Here is a 26,937-nt window from a genome sequence, read left to right on the forward strand (position 1 = left end):
ATCAAACAAAAACAAAAATGAAACTGGTTAACCCATCTGGATCCTAAAAGTGTATCTGTAGCTTCAGGATACACTGCTGTGTGTTCATAAGAGTAACGCTATTTCTGGTCATTATACGATCTATGATCCAATGTTTTTTAGCGGTTTACCCCTCTGCTTCTTAGATCTGGAATACGTATTACTCTCTCACTTATTCATACAGGGTTTTCTAGGAATGTCTGCTCACATTGCAACAACTCCTTGGCCTGCCCAGTCACCAGATTTATCGTCAAATGAGCATTTATGGGACCAACTGGGACACGAGTTTTGGCCAACCATGACTGTTCAGGATCTACATGTTCAGCTACCACCTCTGTGGACAAATGTGCTATAGGATACTACAGTATATGGAACCTATATACCCCATGCAATCTTGTATCCACTGTATCCAGGTAAGAGTCAGCACAAAAGGATGCTAAAGCCTACATTCAATTGCAGTTTCCCCAGTAAACCTACCTTTTCGCTCTAATATTGTAATCCCTTACATATATCATCATTACATTCACTAATCTAGAGATTTATTTGATTCCAAAAACTCCTTCTTGGAAGGTTTTTTTTTTTTGTCAATGAGTATAGATGGCATTGAGGTGTGATGGTAGAATCCATTGCCAAAACTGACCTCTGACCTAATCTGTCTGCTCAGGGAGTCCAGATAAAGGTGATCAGTTACAACTCAAAACATCTTCATGGATGGTAAGCAATGGTTGGACCCATCTGGCACCTTTCATTTCCGAAGAGAATAAAAGCATCAGATAGAACAACGCTCTCAACCATCCAGGTTTCCCACCATGACAATCCCTCTTCTAAAGTTGACCATTATAATGACCTCCAGGTCAGGAGACACTCTTGCTAATTGAGCAGGTTGCTGGGCCGGGTACGATCGCCTGTACCCTCAAATAATATCTTGTAGGTTCTGTTTAATTAGAAGATTCTGTCAGGAAACAGCCTCAAGCATCAGCAAACAAGGCTTCAGGATTATTTACCTATGGAAAGACAAGGTTTACATCATTTCCCACAGCAAGAAGACAAACTACCAAACCTGAGCGCATAAATACATAGAAATGAAAAGAAACCAGGCCAGAAAGGAAAAACGGATCAAACAATGTCACAAAGTTAGAAAACACACAAACCAATACATTCAAGTCATGGAAATATGGGAAGCTGCAAGTGTGCTTTATATGGCCTTTTATAGGTTTAGCATGTCCATATATCACAGATCCATGAAGGGTAGGGAGTCACAGTGATTCACCTCCAGTGTCTGTGTACAGACTCCACATGCAACTGGCACGCCTGGAGTATTTGCACAGGTATCAGTGCACAAACAGCACATCTGTGTTTAGACATTGACAAATGGAAGTAAAGAAATGTGTGTTTTTGCATTTCCTGGCCCTACAATAAAAGGGTACTCTGCGGAAAAAGCATAATCTCCCCACTAAATGCTCCAAGTAATACGCAATTCACATTCAAGGCTGTGACCTGTGCCGCATCATCATCAGTCAGCAAGTTATAATAATACCTGAGCCATGGGAAATAGGGAAAGCTGGGTGACAACCAACGTAACCATTATTATAGCTCTAGATGGGTTGTCATAGTTTTCTGAGAAAACCTCAACCGCTTAGAAGCCTGCTTTTTTCCCTATAAGATAGGATGCTGTATTACAGTTTTGCTCAAACATACTTGTACTAAAACAGAGTTGAATCTAGCTCTGTCCCCAGCAGAAGAGACCCTACTTGTTCATTGTTTCAAGGTAGCAATTTTTTAAGCATATCAAGATAAATAACAAAAGACATCAGCTTTTACATTAGCTAACTATATAACCAATGTCAATTGGAGGGCGACAAGTACCTTAAAGGTCACTCTAAGGCAGTGGTTCTTAACCTTATTATTGCCGCAACCCTTTAATACAGTTATTCATGTTGTGGTGACCCCCCCCCAACCATAACATTATTTTCATTGCTATTTCATAACTGTAATTTTGCTACTGTTATGAATCATAATGTAAATATCTGATAAGCAGGATGTATTTTCATTGTTACCTTTTTTTTCAGTAGTTGACGATTTTACATTTACCCAGTAATTATAATCCATAGTTTAATTAAACTGACATTAAACTGGGGCAGCTGGAGAGCGACATTAAACCGTGGGGGCAACCGAGGGGGATATTAACGTCCAGCTGCCTCCAGGTTAAGGTCCTCCTCTAGCTTCCCTCAATTGAATGTCCTCCTCCAGTTGCCGCCAGTATAATGTCCCCCTTTAGTTGCCTCCAGATTAATGTCCTCCTCAAGTTATCCCCATCTTAATATCCTCCTTCAGCTACCCCTAGGTTTAATGTCCCCTTCCAGTTCCCCCAGTTTAATGCCCCCTCCATCTGCCCCCACAATCTATCATTATGTCAATATGTCTCCCTTATATGCCCCCCTAAATCTGCCCCCACAGTTTAATCTAGGTCTTGAGCTGTAAAAGTTTAACATAAAAAATACTGATATTCACCTCTCATCGCTCCCCTGCTGTGCAGTCTGCAGTCTCTTATCCCAGTAGCTAAAAGAGTGATGTGAGAGACGTCATGACATCACACCTACAGCTCCTGAAGTCAGAGCTCATAGGGGGCACAGTGGTGAAGTAGGGGCTGTCCACTGCCGCTTCGCCACTGTATTCAACTCATCTGTGTCTTCTCCAATGGCAGAGGAGTTGAATCCTGGACATACCACCTGCCGACTGGAACTGTGGGACGTGACCCAGAATCTGGGACGGTTGGGAGGTATGGGAGTGGTGTCTCAGTTCTGAAGACCATCAGAAATATGTGTTTTCTGAATGTCTTAGGCGACCCCTGTGAAATAATAGTTTGACCCTCAAAGGAGTCGCGACCCACAGGTTGAGAAATGCTGCTCTCAATAAATCAGCAGAATGGTGAAATCAGCTTTATTATTGCTGCAGATTCTGCAAGGAATATTACAAAGGAGCTAAACGGCAGGCAGATCTGCTGGCACATCCAGAACAGAAATCAGAGTTTCAGCCTAGAATTTCTGCTGTACTTCCTTTGCAAAATCCATTCCACATTTGCATAAGGAAAATCTCACCCATGAGACTACATAGCCTGACAATGCACTGCTAGATATTCACAATACTGAAAAACTAAAATGTATTCCTTTCCAAATTTCTGTAAGTGGATGATTCCCTAACAGAGCCCCAGTGAGCATCATCAGAAGGTGAACATGTGAGTCGGAGCCAGGCAGGGAGGGAGGGAGGCCGCCTGCACACATAAGCTCTCCACTAAAATGCTCTGAAGTAGATAAACTGACAACAGATGGAATGTCACTTCTGTACCACGCCAGTTGGCAGTGCGGCTCTGAAGAACGAGTTTTCACCTTTGTGCTAAGCCCTTCACTGCAAGATGGAGAGCAAGCGAAACGTGCTGCATGCTCCACTGATACATACACAGATTAATAATCCTAATAGAACAGCTGCTTACAGGGAAAAAATGCAGGTATCTGCACAGTCATAAAACCGCGGGATGGAATAATGTATTGATTGTTGTCGCTCTTGCATATAAGCCCCTGAATCAATTTCCATGCAGCCAAGGACACTTTACTCACAATGAAAGGGACATTTTCATTTAGACGACAGGCTATGGCACATTGAGCCAACTCTGGCCGTCTCTACAAAGGCCTTTTCTCTTACACTGAACCTCACAGCTCTCCTGACATATCTGTTTTACAAAAAACTTGTTTCTTTATAAAAAAAAAAAAAAAAAAAACAATAGTGGAGCATCTTTTATTATAACTAGTCTATAACGTGTTATTCTTCTGTTGTTCCTAGACTGATAAGTGGATGTTATCACTTAGGTGGGTGTCCCTATATATACATGTACACACCCCTGTAGCCTCAAGAGAGCTAACATCAAGTTGTCAATGTATTCATAAATTTCTAGGAGAGATAACAGGGGAAACCCCACAAGGCAGAGAACTGTTATTTATTGCAGCTTTGCCCTAGTCATTTGAATGGGAGGCAAATGAAATAGCAGACACAACCGAAGGGCTCGTTTCTGAATAAGAAGTAGCTCAATTCTCCAAACTCATAGGGCCCCATATACACAGAAAAATCTGGGCCAGAAAAGTGAGTCAGAACATCAGCCAGACTTTCGGTACAGGACAGTGACGCGCTGGCAGGGACACTTCACACCATACATCACTATCGCGCAAGGTATCCCAGTCAGACCAAATTTTCCAGCCTGTATTGTCCATATGCAGTTGTTAACAATCTGGGACTCAACTGAGCACACTTATGTATAGAATATAAGCATACCATAGACAAGAGGTTGACAAGCAGATTTATAAGGAAAGTGCAAGCTAAACAAAACAGTAGGTAAAATTTGTATGGACAATGGCTGGCTGTGGCATACATCATGAATATTGAGCATGAGATACGGTGAATGTCGTTGTATAATAGTAGCCCAATGCTTTGTATGGGCTTCAAGCACAATATGACTGCAGCCACTATATGACCTCAATCTTGGGCTAGATGCACATTGCAAAACAGATGTGAATGACAGATGCAGTGGCCTGTTATTTCACAGCCATTTTACATCCAAGGGGCAGCCATCTCGACAGATCTCTCAGAGACGGGAATTCGTGAAAGCGGACAAAATCAAGACATATCCGATTTTGAACAGACTGTGTGAATAAGACCTTTCCAACCTTACCTCAAGACAAATCACCACTGTGAAAAGAACACAACTAAGGCAATGCAAAAGTTGCTTAAGAAAATGCAGGCTATGAAATTGGTCTATGTGCATACAATGACAAAATTCATGGTGTTTTCTGCTGATGCCTGCTGCTAAGGCCTGGTTTATATCTGCGTTCGGTATTCCATTTGGGGAGTCTGTTTGGGGAACCCCCGAATGGAACATCGAACACATTAAAAAGTGGGGAGCAATGAAAGCACATGGACCCCATGTACGATGTCCGCATGAATAGTGCAGAGAGAAAAGTAGTTCTTGAAGTACTTTTTATAGTCTATGGGGTCCGTGTGCTTTCATTCTTTACCACTTTTTAATGCGTTTGGTATTCCGTTCAGGGGTCCCCAAATAGATTCCCCGAACGGAATGCATATGTGAACCAGGCCTTACATTATATTGCAGAAGTGTTACTCAAGCAATGCCCCAACAGTTCTATGAACAATCCCCTTAATTACTCGACAACACAATGCACTAGAGCTATTTTTAGTTGGTACTACCAGGTACAAATTATATACGCTTGCCATGTTTCCCACAGCAACCTGATGCTTATGAAAATGATTTTGGATTTGCATTACGCAGATGAAAGTCAATAACTAAATAGTGGCTGGGGTTTATTTTACACCATTGCAGTAAATAAGCTGTAATGAGCCATCTCTATAAAGTATGTAGGTAGTAATGGCTGTAGATCTGTAGTAAGAAATGACATTAATGCACTTTAAATGACTCCTTTATGGCAATTCTGATTCACTGTCTCCGTAATGACTCTGTGCTGCCTGGTGTGTTAGTGATGCCAAAACCCATCATTTACATTGTGACTAGAGTAAGATTTGTAGGGCTAATCTTTCCAATTCAGGAGTCCTCATATGCCCATCATAAATTTATAAAATCCCTAGAATTTGTGGAGGACAGTCATAATTTGCAATGATCATTGTGTACATTACGTGAATTGAGATCCGCAGAATGACATCCACTACAGGAGAGAACAGTGGAACCACTTTAAAGACTGGAATAGGAAACTGCTTAAGTAACCATTTCTATATACTAGAATTTTTTCGGTAAGTTCACATGGTTTTTTTTTGGTCTGGCTGCCTCAGGGTCCGGACCAAAAAATGGGTAGCCGTGACTGAATACCAATGAATGGGCCTAGTCGGGAGGAGGGAGTGTCTTCAGGCTGAATCGCGAGGCGAATCGGCCTGAAGAATGAGCATCTCGCTTCTTTTTCTGGGAGTTGGAACAAACGGCTCCCGGAAAAAAGACCTGATAGGCTCACATTGATTTCAATGGGAGCCGTCTTTTAGGATTTTGAGACAGATACAGCCTCAAAATCCTGACCAAAAAAACCCCATGTGAACTTACCCTGAGGGTAAGGACACATGTTCAGCTTTTTGTAGCAGTATTGAGGGGAAAACCAGGTGTGAATAATAAAGGGTGAGAACCAATAAAAAAAACTTTCTGCCATCTCAAATATGGCTAGTTTTAGATGGTTGTACTATCCCATAATAAATACCCAATGTTTGTGCTGACCCAAACTTCTTTATAGTGTTACAGATGTAATATTTGGCTGTGATCCAGCGGTCTGAAAAAGAACACTTGATGATTTTAATTCATAAAATAATGCAGCAGGCAAACGCTCCAGAGTTGTAAAGGATATTTTTTTGGTTATACCATCTCTGAATACACTGCCACTACAGGTTGTCATGAGGTGCTAATGAAGAAAAAAACCAAGTGTTAACCTTAAACTGAAATATCGGCAAACAAACTCTCTCCTGCCACATTAGGCTATGTTGACACCACGTCCTTGCCATTCAGACCCCTACCATCTCCTGCCTGAAGCACCCCATTGAAGTGAGAGATGATCCTCGCACTGCTATGACATCACCAACCCTACTGGAGCAGCCAGAGCAGTGCTCCAGGGAGCAGAAGGACCACCTCTAGTGCACCAACCTCTTCAGTTGCAAAAGATTTCTCCACATCTACTAAAGTGACATACATAGCAAAGGTATGATGTGTATCACCGTGATGTGCTCTGTAACACGGTGGTTAGTTGAATATGCTTGGGGGAGGTGGTAGATTCTCTTTAAACAATTAGATGGAGTGAAAGTAAGTAATCCATTTTGTGCCGCTCAGTATTACAAGCCTGCTAAAACAAACCAGCAGTGACTGTGAACAAGGCCGATGGAGAGAAATACCAGGACACCAGCAATTAAATGGGAAACTCATTCCTGAGGTTTAAAAAAAATGCATCTGATCTGGACAGGAAATAGTTAAACAGATGGTGAACACATGTGGAAGCAAAACTGTTCTCAAATGGATATTTGCCTTTACCCATCAGTCCTCAAGGACTATGACTGTGCGGGAAGCCATTTTTCACAGTCTACTGGATTTTCTCCCTAAAACCCACATGAGGAGGCCATGCTTCATACTGACAGGCCTATCGTAACCGTGATGAAGTGGAGAACTAGAATGTGACGCCTAGGTTAAGAGGCCAAAATGCTGGCCATATACATTAGGCATAAATAGGTTTCACCCCAACAAGAGCAATGTTTTATTCACCAGAGGGTATCCAGCACCCCTAAGATAATTCAACGACTGCATCCAAATTATACGCTAGCCGCAATTCACCCAAGAAAACAGCAATATAACTAAACATGTATTATATATATATATATATATATATATATATATATATATATATATATATATACACACATATACATATAGTGGGAAACCTCAGCCCTCCTCACCAGAGCTGTTAAGTCAGTCATGGCCAGTTCTGGGTGGAGTTGGAGTCGCATAAGTGACTCTGGCTTCAAAATTAAAGGATTCCTTATTCTGAGTTATGTTATGCAATTATTGCTAATGCAGAATGGTAGTATTACTAAATGGACATTGGGTATGTGTTCACTTGATGAAATGTTTAATTTTTGGGATGCATCGTTTCTTGTAAATTTACTTTCATAGTAATTTATTCACTGGTTTCTTAAGAAATTAGAAGATCTTTCCTGCTTCTGTCTAAGGCTGTCATCCATGTATGAAAAAACTGGAGCAGGAGTCATAGTCCACACATCTTACATCTACATCTGTGTTGTGAACTCCGTAGTTCAGGTTTCCATTTCCTGCCTAAAACAGAGCAGGAGACGGAAACCTGCAGGAGTCTTTCTCACCCATTCATTTGAATGGGTGAGAAAGCTGTCCGGCCGTGAGCGTTTTAGGCTCTCCGCCGCAAAACCGGGTTTTATAATCCGGACACAGAGTCAGACATGCAGTACTCTGAGTCCGGATTAAAAAATCCGGTTTCGCGGCGGAGAGCCTAAAATGCTCACCGCCGCTCACGGCCGGACCCGGTCTGAGCTTTCCGACTTCTGGCATGCAGAAGACGGAAAGCTCAGAACGGACAGATGAACGCAGGTGTGAACCTAGCGTCAGGCTGTCAAAAAAGAGCTGTTGGTGGTTTGGTCTACTGACTCTATAGCCCTGCACATATTGCAGGACTGGGGGGACCTGTAGGACAATATGACTTATTATAGAGGAGTGTTTCTCAATGTTTGCTTGTCAAACACCCCTGCTTATAAAAAAAATAAATAAGGTCTCTAAATATAGAGGAGCCTTTACAACTTTTGGAAGTCAAATTGAGTTGAACCATTCCATCCAGTGGTCCAAAATGTGATGAAAACAGCTATGGTGACACAAATAACCAAAGGCCTAGTCCACAAGTGCAGGTAGCATCAGAGTCTCCTTGTGAGAGCTCCCGGTATCTGAAATGCTTGTGAAGTGTTCTGTAATGTTCTATATGTTAAACCCTACTTTGTATCTCTACAGTCAAAGTATACACAGTATATGAGGGCCTGGTAGTATATGAGGGCCTAGCCTGTATGAGGGTCTTTGTGCCATGAGTATACTACAGCTCCACTAGCTCTGTGCTGGTATATGATGCTGTACTAATGTACACTATATATTATACTGCTAGCTTTTGTCTGTGTGGCACAATTTTATGAAGGAGCGAGTCTTCTATAACTCTGACCTTGAAGGGGTTGTATTAATTTGCTTTTCCCAGTAATATCACCACTCTTGTCTTTACCGCTAGGTACTGCACGTGAGCCTCAACCATTTGAGCCACAATAGAAGACAAGCCCATGCACAACCATGACCCTATTTTATTATATAAAAAATGCAGACCATTACTCTCATGGCATACAACCCCTTTCATCTATCCAGGTGATATCAATTGATTCTTAACAGAAGGAGAGGCTTCAGGTCACCTTAGACACACTGCAGCAACATATGGAACCAATTTCCACTGGTGGATAAGCCATTGTAATCCAAATCCAATCCAAATTTCACATATATGCGGGGAAAAAATTGTTCACAGGTGTGAACAAAACCACATTCAGTTCAGAAGTTGAAGACCTTTTTTTTTTTCCTTTTATTTTGGATACTCAAGGCACATGCATTATTAAGATTATGTTCCCAGCTATATAAAATGCTTTCTTCATCCTCTACAGTCCTTCTCCATTGTTTCAATACAAAGACTTTCTGTAATGCTTATATATTTTAATGTATCTGACCTTCCAACTAATATTTCCAAGCTGAACTGGTTCACACACTTTGAGAGTATTAGAACTCACCAGACATAAGATAATGTTAATGGGGTCTTCAATATTAGATCAGTTGGGGCTTGACACCCCAAACCCCTTCAGGTAAGCCTTTCCAGCAGCTGATAGACAAAGAATGGAGCAGGAAGCAGACAGCTCTTTTCTTAGTGTAGTGCTGAACTGAGTCACTGCAATTTACCTCTCATTCAAGTATATGGAAGATTATTTGAAGTAACCTGGTCCAACTACTACACAGAGAACAGCACTGTCTGCTTCATTCTCTGTGTCTGCTGATCGTTGAGGATGCCAGGTTTCAGACCCCCACCAACCAGTTTTTCTGTAATGTGTGTTTAAAAAAAAAACAAAACGGAGTAGGTTTTGCATCAGAATTCCCATGATAAACACTATGGAAGTCCCATTGCTTTCATCCATCCTATTGCTTTCAAAGAGGAAATGCTGCGGTGCAAATCTGCAGCATAAATTGATATGATGTGCCCTGAAAACCCACACTGCAGGTCAATTTCTGCTGAGTGGATAAATTTTTTTTTTTAATCTCACCCACTTTTGCCACCGCTGTGCCTCACAGCTGATAATCCATTGCAAGTATGTCCTGTGGGAACCTAGCCTCCAGAGTCCAAAGAAAAGCTGACACAAAAAACTTTGGCACCAATATTAGATTTTTGCCTTGCAGTACGGTGCAAAAAATCTTTCTAAAAACCTTCTAAAACGAGATATACAGCACCAAACAATTTAGCATTTCAGAAATGAATACAAATTGAAGAAATAGATTGAATAAAATAAAGTAAGAACACAGAGTTGCTGGGACATAACATTTAGTTTACTACACACCATAAATCTCTGGAGATGAGCAAATTTATTATTGCATTCTGACAATTCATTTCCAATGCTTTATTGTCTTTTGTGATGTTTGTGCTTGTAGAATAAGAACTTAAAGCTAAACGATAAAAAATAAAAATGAAGAAATAAAAATAAATGAAAAATCAAACAAACAAAAGACACTTTAGAGAATATATTCAAGTTGTCCTAGCCATAATATCTCACAGCACTGCAGGAGGGGGGTACAACATCCTTAATGTATTTTTTGTTCGGTACCATACATGGAGAAAGTAGGTTGGCTTTACTACACAGCCATTATGATGACCACTGAGGGTCCATTCACACGGAGTAAACGCACAATCATTTTGGCAAAGTACACGTGTAAAAATAAGACTCCCATTGACTTCAATGCCATTTTTTTACATGTGTAAAAAAAACACGTCAAAATATATGTGTAAAATGTCATTGAAGTCAATGGGAGTCTTATTTTTACACGTGTATTCTTTACACATGTATTTTGCCAAAGTGAGCGCGCATTTACTCCGTGTGAATGGACCCTTAGACTACCTGACTGACAAAGTTTTTTTTTTTGCACCAGTATTATGGACACAACACCTGGATCATCCCCTAATCCATCAGAAACAGAGTTAGTACACCAGCGTCCGCCATAGATCAAAAAGTGTAAGGGTATATTCACATAGTCAGGCCTTGTTTGTTACAACAGATATTACTTTATTTTTTTAGCTTCTCCTGATTTGGACCTCACTGTTCCTGTAGCTTAACAAAACCTAAATGTGCAAATCTAACCTAGTACCGGTTGTGATGAACTGTACGAGGTCCATGAGCTGTGTTTGTATTATGGCTGTCTGAATGCCATGGGGCCTCATGGGTATATGACACAGCTGTAGCACACAGCCTTCATGCTCCTACCACATGGAGTTCCTTATAGCATCATATTAAAAGAAGCCAACTCTCCCAAATATTCTGTGAGGTGCCAAAAAAAAAAAAAAAAAAACCTACTGAGACCTCCAGGTTGGGACATTAAACTACCCATAAGGCCTTATGGACAAGGAGAAGAGAGCTTCAGCTTCCTGCTCCACCATTTACACCCAGAGTCTGTATAAGGAAGAATAAAGTCTATGTATGTTTGGGCCTATAGACTTATGTGGGTTCTATATTACTGCACAGTGTAATACTGCGGTATATATAAGGCTACATGTCCTTTTTCAGTATGTTACGGATAAGTACATGTTGGCAAAGCAAGGACCTGCACAGAATAATATCAAATCATTTTAAATTGTAATAAAAATGACTTCATTAGTTGGTAATAGGATTTACTTTTTATGAGAGGGTCATATAACCTTGCTCAAACTAATTCACGTTCAAGGCTTCAATTGGTAGTGTAATGGAAAATGTGCAAACAATATTACACAATTTCACTCTGCCAGACAATTGGGTTGTGGCTCTGTGTTCAGGTGCATGATGAAAGAGCAAGCCTTGCAAACCAGTGGGTGGCAGACAAGAGGAATCCTACTGTACATGAAGCATAACTGGCCCCTGAAAGAGAGACTATATTTAGCACACATTCTATATGGGAACAAATGAAGTACACACATTTTCTGTCTTTTTATCACATTACATAGATATGGCGAGATCTGGAATTACACTTGTTACTAGTGTTTTGTCAGGCTGCGTCAGTGTGTTTCCTATCACAATTACACATACATACAGTATTCACACATTTGGCCTGAATACACAGCTGGTAATCTGCAATGCATTACTGCTCTTAGCATTCCAGCCTGGAGCCTTGTGGTGCAGACATGGACCATATGAGGACGTGACCCGCACATTGCACCTAGCTCACCCCTAAGTGACTTCAGCATCAAGATTTAAGGTCCCTTTGAAGGAATTAGAATATTAAAAGCAACAGTACATACAAAAATAAATCATTCTTACAATTTTTTAAATAATGAGACACTTGGTGCCTCGTGCCTCAGCTGCATATACAGGTATTTCCACTATATCCAGCATTTGTTGAACCAGCTGCATGTTTAACACAACCCAAATTCACGGATGACAATATTTTAGTGGGCGTTTCTACTCCCCATTTATTTTTATTTGCCTCACATCTGTCATCATCTCTCACATCCTCTTCTGTTTATCAGATTGAAAACTCAAGCATGCGTGAATGGCATTATGTCATCAGAAATGCTGGCAGACATAGGAGAGGTGTGGCTTCTCCTCGCTCCTGTGTGCAAAACTAGTGAAAACAAGACTCGCACATGCAATAGATCAGAGTGGGGGGGGAAGTTTATCAACACATCTATATCAGTTTTCAGGCATAGATGGGTATTGTGGCACAGCCCTTTCCTGCTCCAAAGATGCGTCACATTCCACATCCTGCGCCTCGCCCACCACTTTCTGTGAGGGCATGCCTCAGCCCAACATATTTATTATAAGTGAAGCCAGAATGAATGGGGAACCTTCGCCAGCTAATAGTATAGAATTCGGTTCTTGTACATAGGTACCTGATTTATTATGGGGCTGGAGGTTCTTATTAATTTAGGGAAGACTCGCACCACTCAGGGCCTTTATTAAGACTGGCATAGGAAACGTCAATCTTAATAGCTTCCCCCACTGTATATCACAAATTTGTGGCCACTCTCTTAGGCTATGTTAGTGTGAACCTAGTGTATCTGTTGTTCTGAAAAACCTACAATCTAGCATAAAACACTACCAAATTCTTCTTCCAGTGGGTTAGAAAAACTGGGCATGCTGAAAACTAAAATGACCAATCCTTTTTACATGCTGTCCCCAGGGAAGAGTCAGGATACACTCATATACATTACATACTTTGTCAGTCCCATCAGAATCACCAGGTGCAGCCGTACTACATCGAAAGTATATGACCCCCACATAGCATGGCGCAGCCAAAAAGCGCTGCAGGAAAAACCAAAGCGAAAACACATTGCGGTTTTTCATGCATCGCTTTCTGCTTCAGTTACACCTATGGGGAAAACATCAGTGTTTCCATAGGTATCATTGCTACAATTTACTAAAGCGAAACGTTTTTTGAAATCACAACATGTCTGCTGCGGATATTTTACTGCAATGTGTGAATGGGATTTGCTAGAATCCCATCCATGTTGTAGTTTCTGTAAAATGTTGCCGTTTTTGCTGCAGTGTTTACGCCATGTGGTAAAACTGAACGAATACAAACATCATTTACATGAACTTGTAACTTCTTTACAATTGGAACTGCTCCATAACAGATCTGTCAATAAGCAGACACAAGCAGTCATCCATGACAAGGAGTACAGTCTCCCAGAATAGAGACCTGAATTCTGCCCAGCCTGGCCTTACCTGCCAGCTTTCCTCATCTATTGTTGGATGATTCCTTTCACTAAAAAAATAAATCTTCATACCATCAAATTTTTTTTATAAACCTTAAATCTAATGAAATTTAAATCAAAACAGTTACCCAAGAAACAAGCATTCATACATCAGAACAGGCAAACCTATACTATCACTGCTATCACTATCACGCCTGTTGTCACTGCAAAGAGGAAAATGAAATAAAAATCAAGTCTATGGTAAAGAATAAGCGAGAAGTTAGGCTAAAGCCCGATATTTTGTTTTACAACTGGGAAAAAAAGCGAAAGAAAAAAAAACTGCTTTCAAAAATGTGCATTTTTAAAAAACACAGCATGTACGATCACTGCCTAATTTGGGGGCTTGGTTTCGTCTATTCTATTGATAGGGTCCATAAATAAGACAGACTGCACAGGGATACCATCCATACACACTTCTTTCTGTTTTCTATGGATCTGTACACAACTCCAAGAAAACCCCTTTACCTTAAATGGTTGCTTTCGTCCAGTGGAGCTACATGGCTCCACTTAACGTGAAGGGAACTAGCTGCAATACCAGAAATAACCTGTAGACAGGTGTGGCACTGTTTCTTGAAGAATACAGTCTTGTTTTCCTAACGCTTGGTTCACAGTAGCATCAGCATATCCGTTGTTCTGGTCGTCCAGCCCATGCGTAGCCCAAAAAATCCCATAAGCTATAATGGGCATCTTCAGTGTATGTTCGTTTAAACTGAATCCCTTGGACGAAGTCGGACTTGCAGTAAAATACTTTGTAACGTAAATGAGCAGTTACAAAAATTGCATTCATATGTGGTTTACTGTAGTGCCTATTTATGATGTAGACACACCTCCTTGTTAAATAGTGTGCACATATGTCAGATGCGCCTCGATACGATATGTGCACTTTGTCCTTTTTTAATACTTTCTCACCTAACTGGCTGCCCATGTACTAGGGTACATTTGAACCGCTTTATCCCCCCCCCCTTTTTTTTTAAGTCATAAATGCCGTCTCTATTAAGGCCATGCTCTCTTACCCCAGCAAAAATGGGAAGAACAGCGTAACATCTGAAAAAAAAAAAGTTCAAATGCATCATAAAAAAAGGGAGCATAAAATGATGGCAAAAAGCCGCGGGTAGCTTTATAAATGTGCCCACTTAGTCTGAATAGTGTAGTGTAGGTCACAATCTGTGCCAAATCTTCAACATGTGAACACACCCTAAGTATGATTCAGATTTGCATGTGGACTTTATTCTTTATTTTCCCAAGCCTGTTCTCAACTACACACATGTATTCACAGCTTGTAAATGGGAAGACATCACTTCCCCACACATAACTACACACTGCTCTACAATAGAAACACTTGCTATATATTCCATAGAATATTAAAATGAAGGCTGTCCCCCATAAGTGTGTCACCCCCTTCCTTCCGCCTACATTAAATCTAGAGTTCTATGTCCCAGAGCTGTATGTTGGGGCTCCAGCATAGTGCATTCTCCTTCTACAGCCTGTGTTGACAATCCAGGCAGTGAGGCCTGCAGTCTATTTGCTGTGAACACTTCCTGACGCAGGAGAAATACAACATAAATGTGTGTGACAGCCACTTCCTCCAGCCATCAGGAAGTGCCTTCACATCAGACCAGAGCAAATCTCCAGCCAGCGGATCTATAACCTGCCTTTCTCATGGTATTAGTCTTAATTAGTCTTTGTGTCAAGATCGCTTTTCTTCCTCACTTTCAGATAATTAATGCTGAAAATGAAAGCAGCGGCTGGAGATAAAAAAAAAATTAACCATATGTCTCATGCTCCGAACGGAGACACTTCTGTTCACTTCTCACCTTCTATCAGACAGTCCTCATGTCTAGGAGTCATTTTATCAGAAAGGCATGCTACAATCCCATACTAGGAAAATTAACTATTCAGGAGCCTGGAAAATCCCAAGTAGAAGCCGCCAACAGTACGCGAAATGTCTCCGCCCGCAGGTGACTTAAAGGTTGAGTTCAAATCCGAGCAAGAGATAAAATGCTTATCATCTAAATCCTGTAATATCTGCGCTGGATAAAAGAAGTGTCCAGGGTGAGCATTTAGGACATGCAAGTAAAGTCTTAAGACACGGCCAATTAGGAAGCAGTTAAAGCAATAAAAAACATAAATATAGTAATAAAACAACACCGAAGGACATTATCACAGATAGGAGTTTCCTTGTGTTATAACAAAAAACGAACAACATATCAGAACGTAACTTAGACTCATCCAAAGCAAAAACGTTCATTACAATGAATGACAAAAGACCCAAAGGCCTGTATCTAACTGCATGGATTAGATTCTAGGCCATACACATAAATTACCTGTTGGCCTTTCTGTTACACAAGACCGCTGAATAGCTTGACAAAAGTGTAGATTATTTTCTATGTAGGTTAGTGAGTAAGTACCAGACACCTCGGGTGTCACTTATTTTGGATGTGAGTGGGTATTACAGAATCCTCCATAGTAAATTAAATGTAACTAATCATACTTATCATTTGGGTTTATGCACAGTACCTGAATAGCGGAACTGACGCCCCCTACAGATCGGTACTCTAAGTGCCACTGTATGTGTGCTGTGCCTGCTCCACTACATACTACAGGTAATGTGTCCGTGCAGCATCCATTAGTACCTGCACCACTCCATTCTAGCCATATGAACTCTGTTCGCAGTTTTAAGATGTGCATGAGCCCTTATATGCACAATGCAGAACAAAATGCAATATGAGCTCAATGTGCGAATACACCCTAATAGTGCATGAGGGTAAGTTCACAAGGGGTTTTTTGGTCCGGAACCAGAGGCGGAGGCCGCCTCAGGTTCCAGACCAAAAAACAGGTAGCCACGATTGAATGCCGATGCACTGCACCGGCATCCAGTCGCGCACTCCTCTCCGAATTAGGCCCGATGAATGGAACTAGTCGGGAGTGTCTTCAGGTCGAATCGAGAGGCAAATAGGCCTGAAAAATGAGCATCTCGCTTCTTTTTCTGGGACCTGGAACAAACGGCTCCCGGAAAACAGAACTGACCGGCTCTCACTGATTTCAATGGGAGCCGTCTTTTTGGTCAGGATTTTGAGGCGGATACGGCCTCAAAATCCTGACAAAAAAACCCCGTGTGAACTTACCCTTAGCATTTATTCTAAACAGTTATGTCCATTGTGTCAAACTGTATTTTGATAGTTATAAACTGTTTAATTAGTAATGACCAAGAATCGTTACAAGCAAGACCTGTTATCACCGGGGGGTACAGTGACCAGTCCGCAGTGCAGGACACAAGGGGTATGCGCTACCTGATACAATTCCATGTCTGCCCTGACTGTAATAAGCAATGATTTATCTGTAGAGTGTAGAGCTGTGAGTGGGCAGTACATCACTTCCAGTGAAATTGGATATTGGGGGCCACAGCACAGGAGGGATACAGACACCTGTTATATATGCCTGCCAGAAACCATTGCACAAGCTCTAGCTACCAGCTCCTCTAGCAAAGCAAAGGCGTTAGGTCACGATGTTCGGGTTCCTAGCCAGCACACTCCGGGATTCTGAAAAGGCACCCAAGTTACACACCTGTTGTGCCCCCCTCTCCCCTTGTGAGCAAGCATGTCATTTAGAGGGAATATCACGTCCTTCAACAACATGAACCCCACCAATAATATATAAGTAACCCTGAATGGAAAGATTTGACTGATGAAATGCAACAAATGTCCCTGCGATAATCTATGCTACAATTCAATATATAGTTGTATCATGCTGCAGATGCCATATATGTTACTATAGATATACCCAAAAAGCAGTAGCATTTACAGGGTCATGGACCTCTTCTCTAGCAGGTTGCACTATTAGTCCAGCAATGAAAATCTGCCTTTTGTCAAAGCAGTTGTAATCTGATCCAGCTTTTAACACATCGACACAAATCACACCTGAAGAAAGGCAAATGAGAAAGTGCAAGTCAACTGGAATGACTGTATTAGGAAAATGCAATAGTGACAATTTATTATATGTTATGGCAAGTGTCACATTCCCAGCCACCCTTGAGGCTATCAGTAGCAGGGCTGGAGGACCTGGACTAGCCGTAACACAGTATCAGCTTAGTCTCTAGTGTTCCATTCCCGGTAATTCCTTAATATTCAATTATAACTGGAACATCTTCATTTCAGGGTTACCCCTCTCATAAGGAATGTGGGAAATCCTGTAATAAGTGAACAGCTATAAATGTGTATTGAGATATTTGCCATATATTTGTAGGCACAGCTGTATCTTTAAATGTATATACAGTGATGCAGAATTAAAGGGAAATGGTGACGAGGAAACTCGAGTAGTAGGTGGACATTATGTTGATCACCAGCAAAGTCACAGATAGGCCGTTTCCTTGAAAAAGCCAAATATTAGAAATATGCAAATGAGGCTCAAGTGCAATGGGAGGTGCCAGGGTCTCCAAGGTCTCCAGCCAGGAAACACCAGGTGCGTGTGCAGGAATTCTGAGGAGTCATAGCTGTAGGAAAAGAAGAGACTGTCAATCCAGTGTACGGGGGCGGATATGGAAACTTGGAGGCTCTGGCACACCCCCATTACACTTCAGCTTCATTTGTATACTTCTAGAAACAGATTTCAAGGAAATGATGCAGCTATTAGACTATGTAAAAAGGAATTATGGAGTGCAATATGATATCCCCAACAATGCACTGTGACTTAGTTTGATGTTGAGACTCTTGGTGACGTATGTATGTTTTCCATAGCAAGAAACAGATATACATCCCAAACAAGCAAGTAGTTTACCCACAATATCATAAAAAGGGCAGAAAAAAGTTACAAGTACAGTAACAGGTTTTCTGAGTAAATATAATGCAACCCACATAAGTGCCTCATATCCTTGGACTCCAGTGGTGTATATTTGGCTAGTCAGTTTCTACTGTGGTATATCACACATTTGGCAAGTAGCTGACACATAACATAAGCTGTAAAAACCTGAGATAGTACAGTACAAAATGAAAGAAAATTCACAATAAAGCCCCCTGACTGCAAGATCTTCAGCAACCACAAAACTATACAACAGCATCTTCCTTTCTCATGTAGCACATAACCACATACAGCGAATAATACGTTTTGTCATCTGCAAAAACAGCAGTGGTAGCCGTGCCCAGGAACCCAACCTTCACTCAGGGACACCCAACAAATATTTTTCTCACATAACTTCATAACTTTTACATTGTATGCAGGTAAATTTCTCAGTTATTCATCATAAAAAAAATAATTCGGTGAATGAATAATAAAGTATGCAACTACAAGCCAAGGACAAATGTGCGCAGCAGTAATATCAACATATTTGTGTCTCTAAAATTCAGTGACAAAGCCCAGAATGCTGCACTAAATTGCAATGGCTTGACTTTACCTGCTTTTGTCACTTTTCCACTGTGAAAAAGTACCTGAAACTACCTGATACTGTTTACTTTTTTAATATTTATTGTGAACTCAGTACCAAGCAAGCAAACTACTCCGCACCCCACCCAAGTTGAGATGCGCAGATTCAAGTACCATACAGTAGATGTAGATGAATGGTGAGTACCATATAGTGGATGTAGATGAATGGTGAGGACCATATAGTGGATGTAGACCCCATACATTGGATGGAGATGAATGGTGAGTACCATATAGTGGATGTAGATGAATGGTGAGGACCATATAGTGGATGTAGACCCCATACATTGGATGGAGATGAATGGTGAGTACCATATAGTGGATGTTGATGAATGGTGAGTACCATACAGTAAATGACCACAGGTGCACCAGAAACAACATGCAGACTGCAACTGTATCATGCCACACTTTAATGTCCATATGCTACCACATATCAAAATCCCAGCAGGTTGAAGCGAACCAAACTTTGGTGGTGTAATGGTTAATTGTATACGGGTTTTGTGGTCACAAATATTAAAATGCAACTGCACTGGCTGCCTAGATGGGACCTTTGGAAAAATGCCAGAAATACACAATGTAAAACCCTTGCAAATTAAGTTTGTCCAATGATTTAAAAAAAAACGTAAACGTATGAAAGAAAATAGACAACATAACCTGATGGAAATAGTACAGATACAGGCATTATATAAATACAGAAATTAATAAATTGTCTCACGTAACCCTCATATTCTGTGTGTGCAACAGTTACAAGAATATTCACTACTTGCACCAATGTCATGCATAAGTAATGAGTAGGAAGAGATCTAACATAAAGGTTCCTGTTCACGAAAACTGTCATTTTTATACACCAAATTCAGTTATCTCGAAAAGCTAAGAGGAATGACCGTCCACTGAACAGTAATGGGAAGAAAATAAATTATACATATGAAAAGATGCAATAAAAACACCTTCTAAATATTCTGCAAACATAAACCAGAGGTTACTGAATAACACACAAAAAAAAATCTCTCATTCGACCTTTCCCACTGAGCTGGTAAAGGGAAGCTCTGGTATAAAATGTAGTTTCCCAGTGTAATTATTAATAAATCAATATTTGCTGTGTCTATTTTACCAAGCTATTTGCTAAACAGCAGCTTGAATATGTTTGGGTTGCTGCTTAGCAACAGAGAGCAGAGATGGTGGGTGACACCCGACATTACAGGCATATAGGGATCCAGAGGTGTCACTCACATTAAGTGGAAGGAAGTATTCATAGTCACCACCAGAAATTCAGCTAGGGGAATATACCAGTCAGGACCCAAATCTATCTAGTTATGCATTAACTATATATATCCTATAGAACTAGGAGATAGATGTGCCGTTCAGCACTAAAAAGCTGGGTGACAACCCCTGTGAAGAAATAAAGGTGCTGATACTTGTTGTCGCCCAGATTGTAGAAACCAATTTAACAGCCAAGACTGGAGGACGTCCAATATTCCAAGATTGCAGAGCAGGCAAAATAAAGCATTACAGAGGAGAGAGAACATATCAAGGACTGGGTGAATTTTTATTCTTGGTGGTGATGCCCTTTAAGATACTTATATGGGGTGTGACTACCCTGTGATCTGTTTTACATTCGCTCATTTATTAGCATAACCATGTCTGACATGTAAGTGCTTCAATAAATAACCTTGCAAATTAAAAAATAAAAAAAATTAATTTATCTAAAAAAAAAAATCTGCATATTGTACACCACATGAAATCTTACATTAGGCCCCAATAAGCAATAATGTAACATACAATTAACATACAATTTTTTCCTCATGAAGATGAAAAATTGAATATTTTCTGATATTTATTTTTAATAAACACGAGGCAGAAATCTTTTTATTTAGTAATCCATAACCCCCCGGGTGTCGCGTCTACAAGGCATTGTTACAAGGCAGAAATGATAATGATTTTCACCGCAATGCCTTCCATCTTCTTCTTCCCTCCTGCAGATAAGCATCCAGCTTCTGGTCAGAGAAAGGGATGCAGCTTTCTCTTTCACAAAACCAAAGGGCACCATGAGAGCTTCCATAGCAATTAATACTTAGTTATGAAGGGAGGGAACATGGCCACTCAGTCCCCTCCTCCTCAACACCTGGCCTTAGCATTGCATATGCAAAAATAAACAAACTGTGCAAAATGTCTGACTGACCAAAGCCTCTGACAGCCCCTCAATGAGAGCCCCTGCCCCCCAGTCACCCCCTCCCCTCACAGCTAATCAATCACCCAGACATTTACAAAAAATCCAAAATTGCCCTCAGACAATGGGGCTAATTGGCCCCACACTCCCACCACAAGCAATGGCATCTATGCCCACTCTATTATTTTTATGGCAATAAACACCCCCATTCTTTTTTTTGTTCCCAATATCCCCATCCCCCAGCAGCAGCAGAAAGAATGAGGCAAAATGGAAGGAAATCCCTTTGCTTGCAACGTGCTCCGTGCTGCAGACTGCAGGCCTGTAGCAGACAGGGCTGGATTCATTCTTTTTTCCCTCCCTCCCGCTCCTCTCTCTTTTGCAACCATCAAGGAATTTGATGCGGGAGGGCGCCTCTTGTTTGCACTTGGAATGTCTGGGTGCAACTGGGGTGCACCCCGTAAATCCTAAAGTAAGACAGGCTTAAAAAAGGGGGGCAGGGCAGCTGTAAATACAGCATTAGCCCAGGTTGCTGCTCTCCACCCCCTCACCCATAACCTGGGCCAAAATCTGTGCAGCCTGGAAGCCATGCATGCCGTATGAAGCAGCACACACGACCCCCTGCCCATGTATGTTACACTGCACACTATACATGTGACCATTAGATTGTTCCATGTCCTACCTTGCCTTTGCCGTCCTTTCGTAACTCCATCCTGTACCAGCCCCCAAAGGATCTCCAAAGCCTGCGGTTGGATAATTTCTATCCATTAATTTATTTGTTGGATCTTAAGGGTTTTGTTTCTTGGCTGTCTCGCCCTCCTTGCTAGAGAATCGCCTCAGCTTCCTTTCTCTGGATCTCTCTCTCTCTCTCCCCTTCTTGCTCCTGTGATCAACCAGCAAAAAAAAAAAAAAAAAAATCAAATATGGAGCTGGATTTGGGGTCCCCCTCTCGCAGGAGAGCGCCTCAGCCCCCTAGAAGGCTCAGCTTGCAAACCTTCCGTCTCTGGATTGCAAATGTATTTTGTTTTTTTTCTCATGGTGCAGCCATTTTTGCAGTCTCTCTATGTGTCTATTTCAGCTTCCCAGCATACATTTCAGTGAACTGTACAAAGGGGGAGGGGAGGAAGGCAGGAGGGAGAGAGAGAAAGGCAGGCAGACAGAGAGGCTAAGACTCCCCTCCTGCCACCGCCACACAGAGCCAGGGGGAAGGAGGAGGAGGAGGAGGAAGGGGGCTGAGACAGTCTAAAATTACACTACATCTGAAGCAGCACATATACTCTCACCATTGGGAACAGAGACACTAAAACCCTAGACACACACACAGAGGTGCCATCCCTTACCAACACACACAGAGGTGCCACCCCTACCAACTCACACACACAGAGGTGCCATCTCTACCAACACACACACAGAAGTGCTATCTCTACCAACACACACAGAGGTGCCACCCCTACCAACTCACACACACAGAGGTGCCATCTCTACCAACACACACACAGAGGTGCCACCCCTACCAACTCACACACACAGAGGTGCCATCTCTACCAACACACACACAGAGGTGCCATCCCTATCAACACACACAGAGGTGCCACCCCTACCAACTCACACATACAGTGGTGCCATCTCTACCAACACACACACAGAGGTGCCATCCCTACCAACTCACACACAGAGGTGCCATCTCTACCAACACACACATAGGTGCCATCTCTACCAACACACACAAAGAGGTGCCATCTCTACCAACTCACACACACAGAGGTGCCATCTCTACCAACACACACACAGAAGTGCCATCCCTACCAACACACACACACACAGAGGTGCCATCTCTACCAACTCACACACACAGAGGTGCCATCTCTACCAACACACACACAGAAGTGCCATCTCTACCAACACACACACAGAGGTGCCACCTTTACCAACACACACAGAAGTGCCATCTCTACCAACACACACAGAGGTGCCATCTCTACCAACACATACAGAGGTGCCATCCCTACCAACACATACAGAGGTGCCATCCCTACCAACACACACACAGAGGTGCCATCTCTACCAACACACACACAGAGGTGCCATCTCTACCAACACACACACAGAGGTGCCATCTCTACCAACACACAGAGGTGCCATCTCTACCAACACATACAGAGGTGCCATCTCTACCAACACACACAGGTGCCATCCCTACCAACACACACAGAAGTGCCATCTCTACCAACACACACAGAAGTGCCATCTCTACCAACACACACAGAAGTGCCATCTCTACCAACACACACACAGAGGTGCCACCCCTACCAACTCACACACAGAGGTGCCATCTCTACCAACACACACATAGGTGCCATCTCTACCAACACACACACAGAGGTGCCATCTCTACCAACTCACACACACAGAGGTGCCATCACTACCAACACACACAAATTTGCCATCCCTACCACCACACACAGAGGTGCCATCCCTACAAACACACACACAGAGGTGCCATCTCTACCAACACATACAGAGGTGCCACCTTTACCAACACACACAGAAGTGCCATCTCTACCAACACACACAGAGGTGCCATCTCTACCAACACACACAGAGGTGCCATCCCTACCAACACACACACAGAGGTACCATCTCTACCAACACACACAGAGGTGCCATCTCTACCAACACATACAGAGGTGCCATCCCTACCAACACATACAGAGGTGCCATCCCTACCAACACACACACAGAGGTGCCATCTCTACCAACACACACACAGAGGTGCCATCTCTACCAACACACAGAGGTGCCATCTCTACCAACACATACAGAGGTGCCATCTCTACCAACACACACAGGTGCCATCCCTACCAACACACACAGAAGTGCCATCTCTACCAACACACACAGAAGTGCCATCTCTACCAAAACACACAGAGGTGCCATCTCTACCAACACACACAGAGGTGCCATCCCTATCAACACACACAGAGGTGCCATCTCTACCAACACACACAGAGGTGCCATCCCTACCAACACACAGAGAGGTGCCATCCCTACCAACACACACACAGAGCTGCCATCCCTACCAACACATACAGAGGTGCCATCCCTATCAACACACACAGAGGTGCCATCTCTACCAACACATACAGAGGTGCCATCCCTACCAACACATACAGAGGTGCCATCTCTACCAACACACACACAGAGGTGCCATCTCTACCAACACACACACACAGGTGCCATCTCTACCAACACACACACAGAGGTGCCATCTCTACCAACACACAGAGGTGCCATCTCTACCAACACATACAGAGGTGCCATCTCTACCAACACACACAGGTGCCATCCCTACCAACACACACAGAAGTGCCATCTCTACCAACACACACAGAAGTGCCATCTCTACCAACACACACAGAAGTGCCATCTCTACCAACACACACACAGAGGTGCCACCCCTACCAACTCACACACAGAGGTGCCATCTCTACCAACACACACATAGGTGCCATCTCTACCAACACACACACAGAGGTGCCATCTCTACCAACTCACACACACAGAGGTGCCATCACTACCAACACACACAAATTTGCCATCCCTACCACCACACACAGAGGTGCCATCCCTACAAACACACACACAGAGGTGCCATCTCTACCAACACATACAGAGGTGCCACCTTTACCAACACACACAGAAGTGCCATCTCTACCAACACACACAGAGGTGCCATCTCTACCAACACACACAGAGGTGCCATCCCTACCAACACACACACAGAGGTACCATCTCTACCAACACACACAGAGGTGCCATCTCTACCAACACATACAGAGGTGCCATCCCTACCAACACATACAGAGGTGCCATCCCTACCAACACACACACAGAGGTGCCATCTCTACCAACACACACACAGAGGTGCCATCTCTACCAACACACAGAGGTGCCATCTCTACCAACACATACAGAGGTGCCATCTCTACCAACACACACAGGTGCCATCCCTACCAACACACACAGAAGTGCCATCTCTACCAACACACACAGAAGTGCCATCTCTACCAAAACACACAGAGGTGCCATCTCTACCAACACACACAGAGGTGCCATCCCTATCAACACACACAGAGGTGCCATCTCTACCAACACACACAGAGGTGCCATCCCTACCAACACACAGAGAGGTGCCATCCCTACCAACACACACACAGAGCTGCCATCCCTACCAACACATACAGAGGTGCCATCCCTATCAACACACACAGAGGTGCCATCTCTACCAACACACACAGAGGTGCCATCCCTATCAATACACACAGAAGTGCCATCCCTACCAACACACACAGAGGTGCCATCCCTACCAACACATACAGAGGTGCCATCCCTACAAACACACACAGAGGTGCCATCCCTACCAACACATACAGAGGTGCCATCTCTACCAACACACACAGAGGTGCCATCTCTACAATACACACAGGAGCCATCCCTACCAACACACAGAGGTGCCATCCCTTACCAACACATACAGAGGTGCCATCCCTACAAACACACACAGAGGTGCCATCCCTACCAACACATACAGAGGTGCCATCTCTACCAACACACACAGAGGTGCCATCTCTACAATACACACAGGAGCCATCCCTACCAACACACAGAGGTGCCATCCCTTACCAACACATACAGAGGTGCCATCCCTACAAACACACACAGAGGTGCCATCCCTACCAACACATACAGAGGTGCCATCTCTACCAACACACACAGAGGTGCCATCTCTACAATACACACAGGAGCCATCCCTACCAACACACAGAGGTGCCATCCCTTACCAACACATACAGAGGTGCCATCCCTACCAACACACACACAAAGGCACCATCCTTACCAACACACACAGAGGTGCTATCCCTACCAACACACAGAGGTGCCATCCCTACCAACACACACACACACAGAGGTGCCATCTCTACCAACACACACAGAGGTGCCATCTCTACAACACACACAGAGGTGCCATCCCTACCAACACAGACGTGCCATTTCTACACATACAGAGGTGCCATCTCTACCAACACACACCCTGATGCCCTCACATCAGTACACACTGATGCCTACCCTACAATGATACAAAATACAATGTGACATCCAGCTGTAGTCTGTATCCACTACCAGCACTCAGGAGATAATATACATCTGTCCCTCAACCATCAAATATTTAACCATAAGTACACCAGAGCCTAGATAATACTAGAAGTAAAAAAAAATTACTCCAGTTGTGCTAAATATCACATATATTACAATATTTCTTGTACAATCGTAGCATTCACTTTATAGCAACTGGAAAAAATCAAATGGAACAGATTTCAGATTTCTATAGTAATATTTTTTTTATTTTTTTTTTTTGGCGCCGCCCCCTGAGAGGCTGGCTGCCTTTGATGCAGTGCTCCAAGCTGGGAGCAAACTTTTTCTTTCGTTTTTCACTCTTTTTCTCTATATCTTCAAGAATCCGGTAACCAAGCAATCTAGCACTATGAATTTAGCAACTATAAATCGAATGGAAGACCCTGTGGAGTTTTTTGTTCCTTTTGTTTCCATTGTAAAGCATGGACTCAAGACCTGATTCAGCTGGTTTCCACATGTGCCTGTTACCATCCCCCCAGCTAGGACAGCATGGCTCAACATGCGGCATGGAAGAGAAACCTACATGGAAATGCGGACTTCTTCGTTCAAGGAGATGATTTCTGGCGTCAATTG

The 26,937-nt window shown here is 42.6% G+C and overlaps 1 protein-coding gene across 1 annotated transcript in view; it reads right to left on the minus strand.

Moving 5' to 3' along the window:
* PRR12 (proline rich 12) overlaps positions 1-22,320 on the minus strand; it is a 69,203-nt gene extending 46,883 nt beyond the window's left edge. Inside the window, exon 1 of the mRNA XM_075280262.1 lies at positions 21,854-22,320. Within this exon, the coding sequence (XP_075136363.1) occupies positions 21,854-21,939 (86 nt within the window). The 5' untranslated portion in view covers positions 21,940-22,320. The remainder of the gene's footprint in view (positions 1-21,853) is intronic.
* Between the last annotated feature and the right edge of the window lie 4,617 nt (positions 22,321-26,937).

This window comes from Leptodactylus fuscus, chromosome 6 (genome assembly GCF_031893055.1).
Source record: "Leptodactylus fuscus isolate aLepFus1 chromosome 6, aLepFus1.hap2, whole genome shotgun sequence".
NCBI lineage: Eukaryota > Metazoa > Chordata > Amphibia > Anura > Leptodactylidae > Leptodactylus > Leptodactylus fuscus.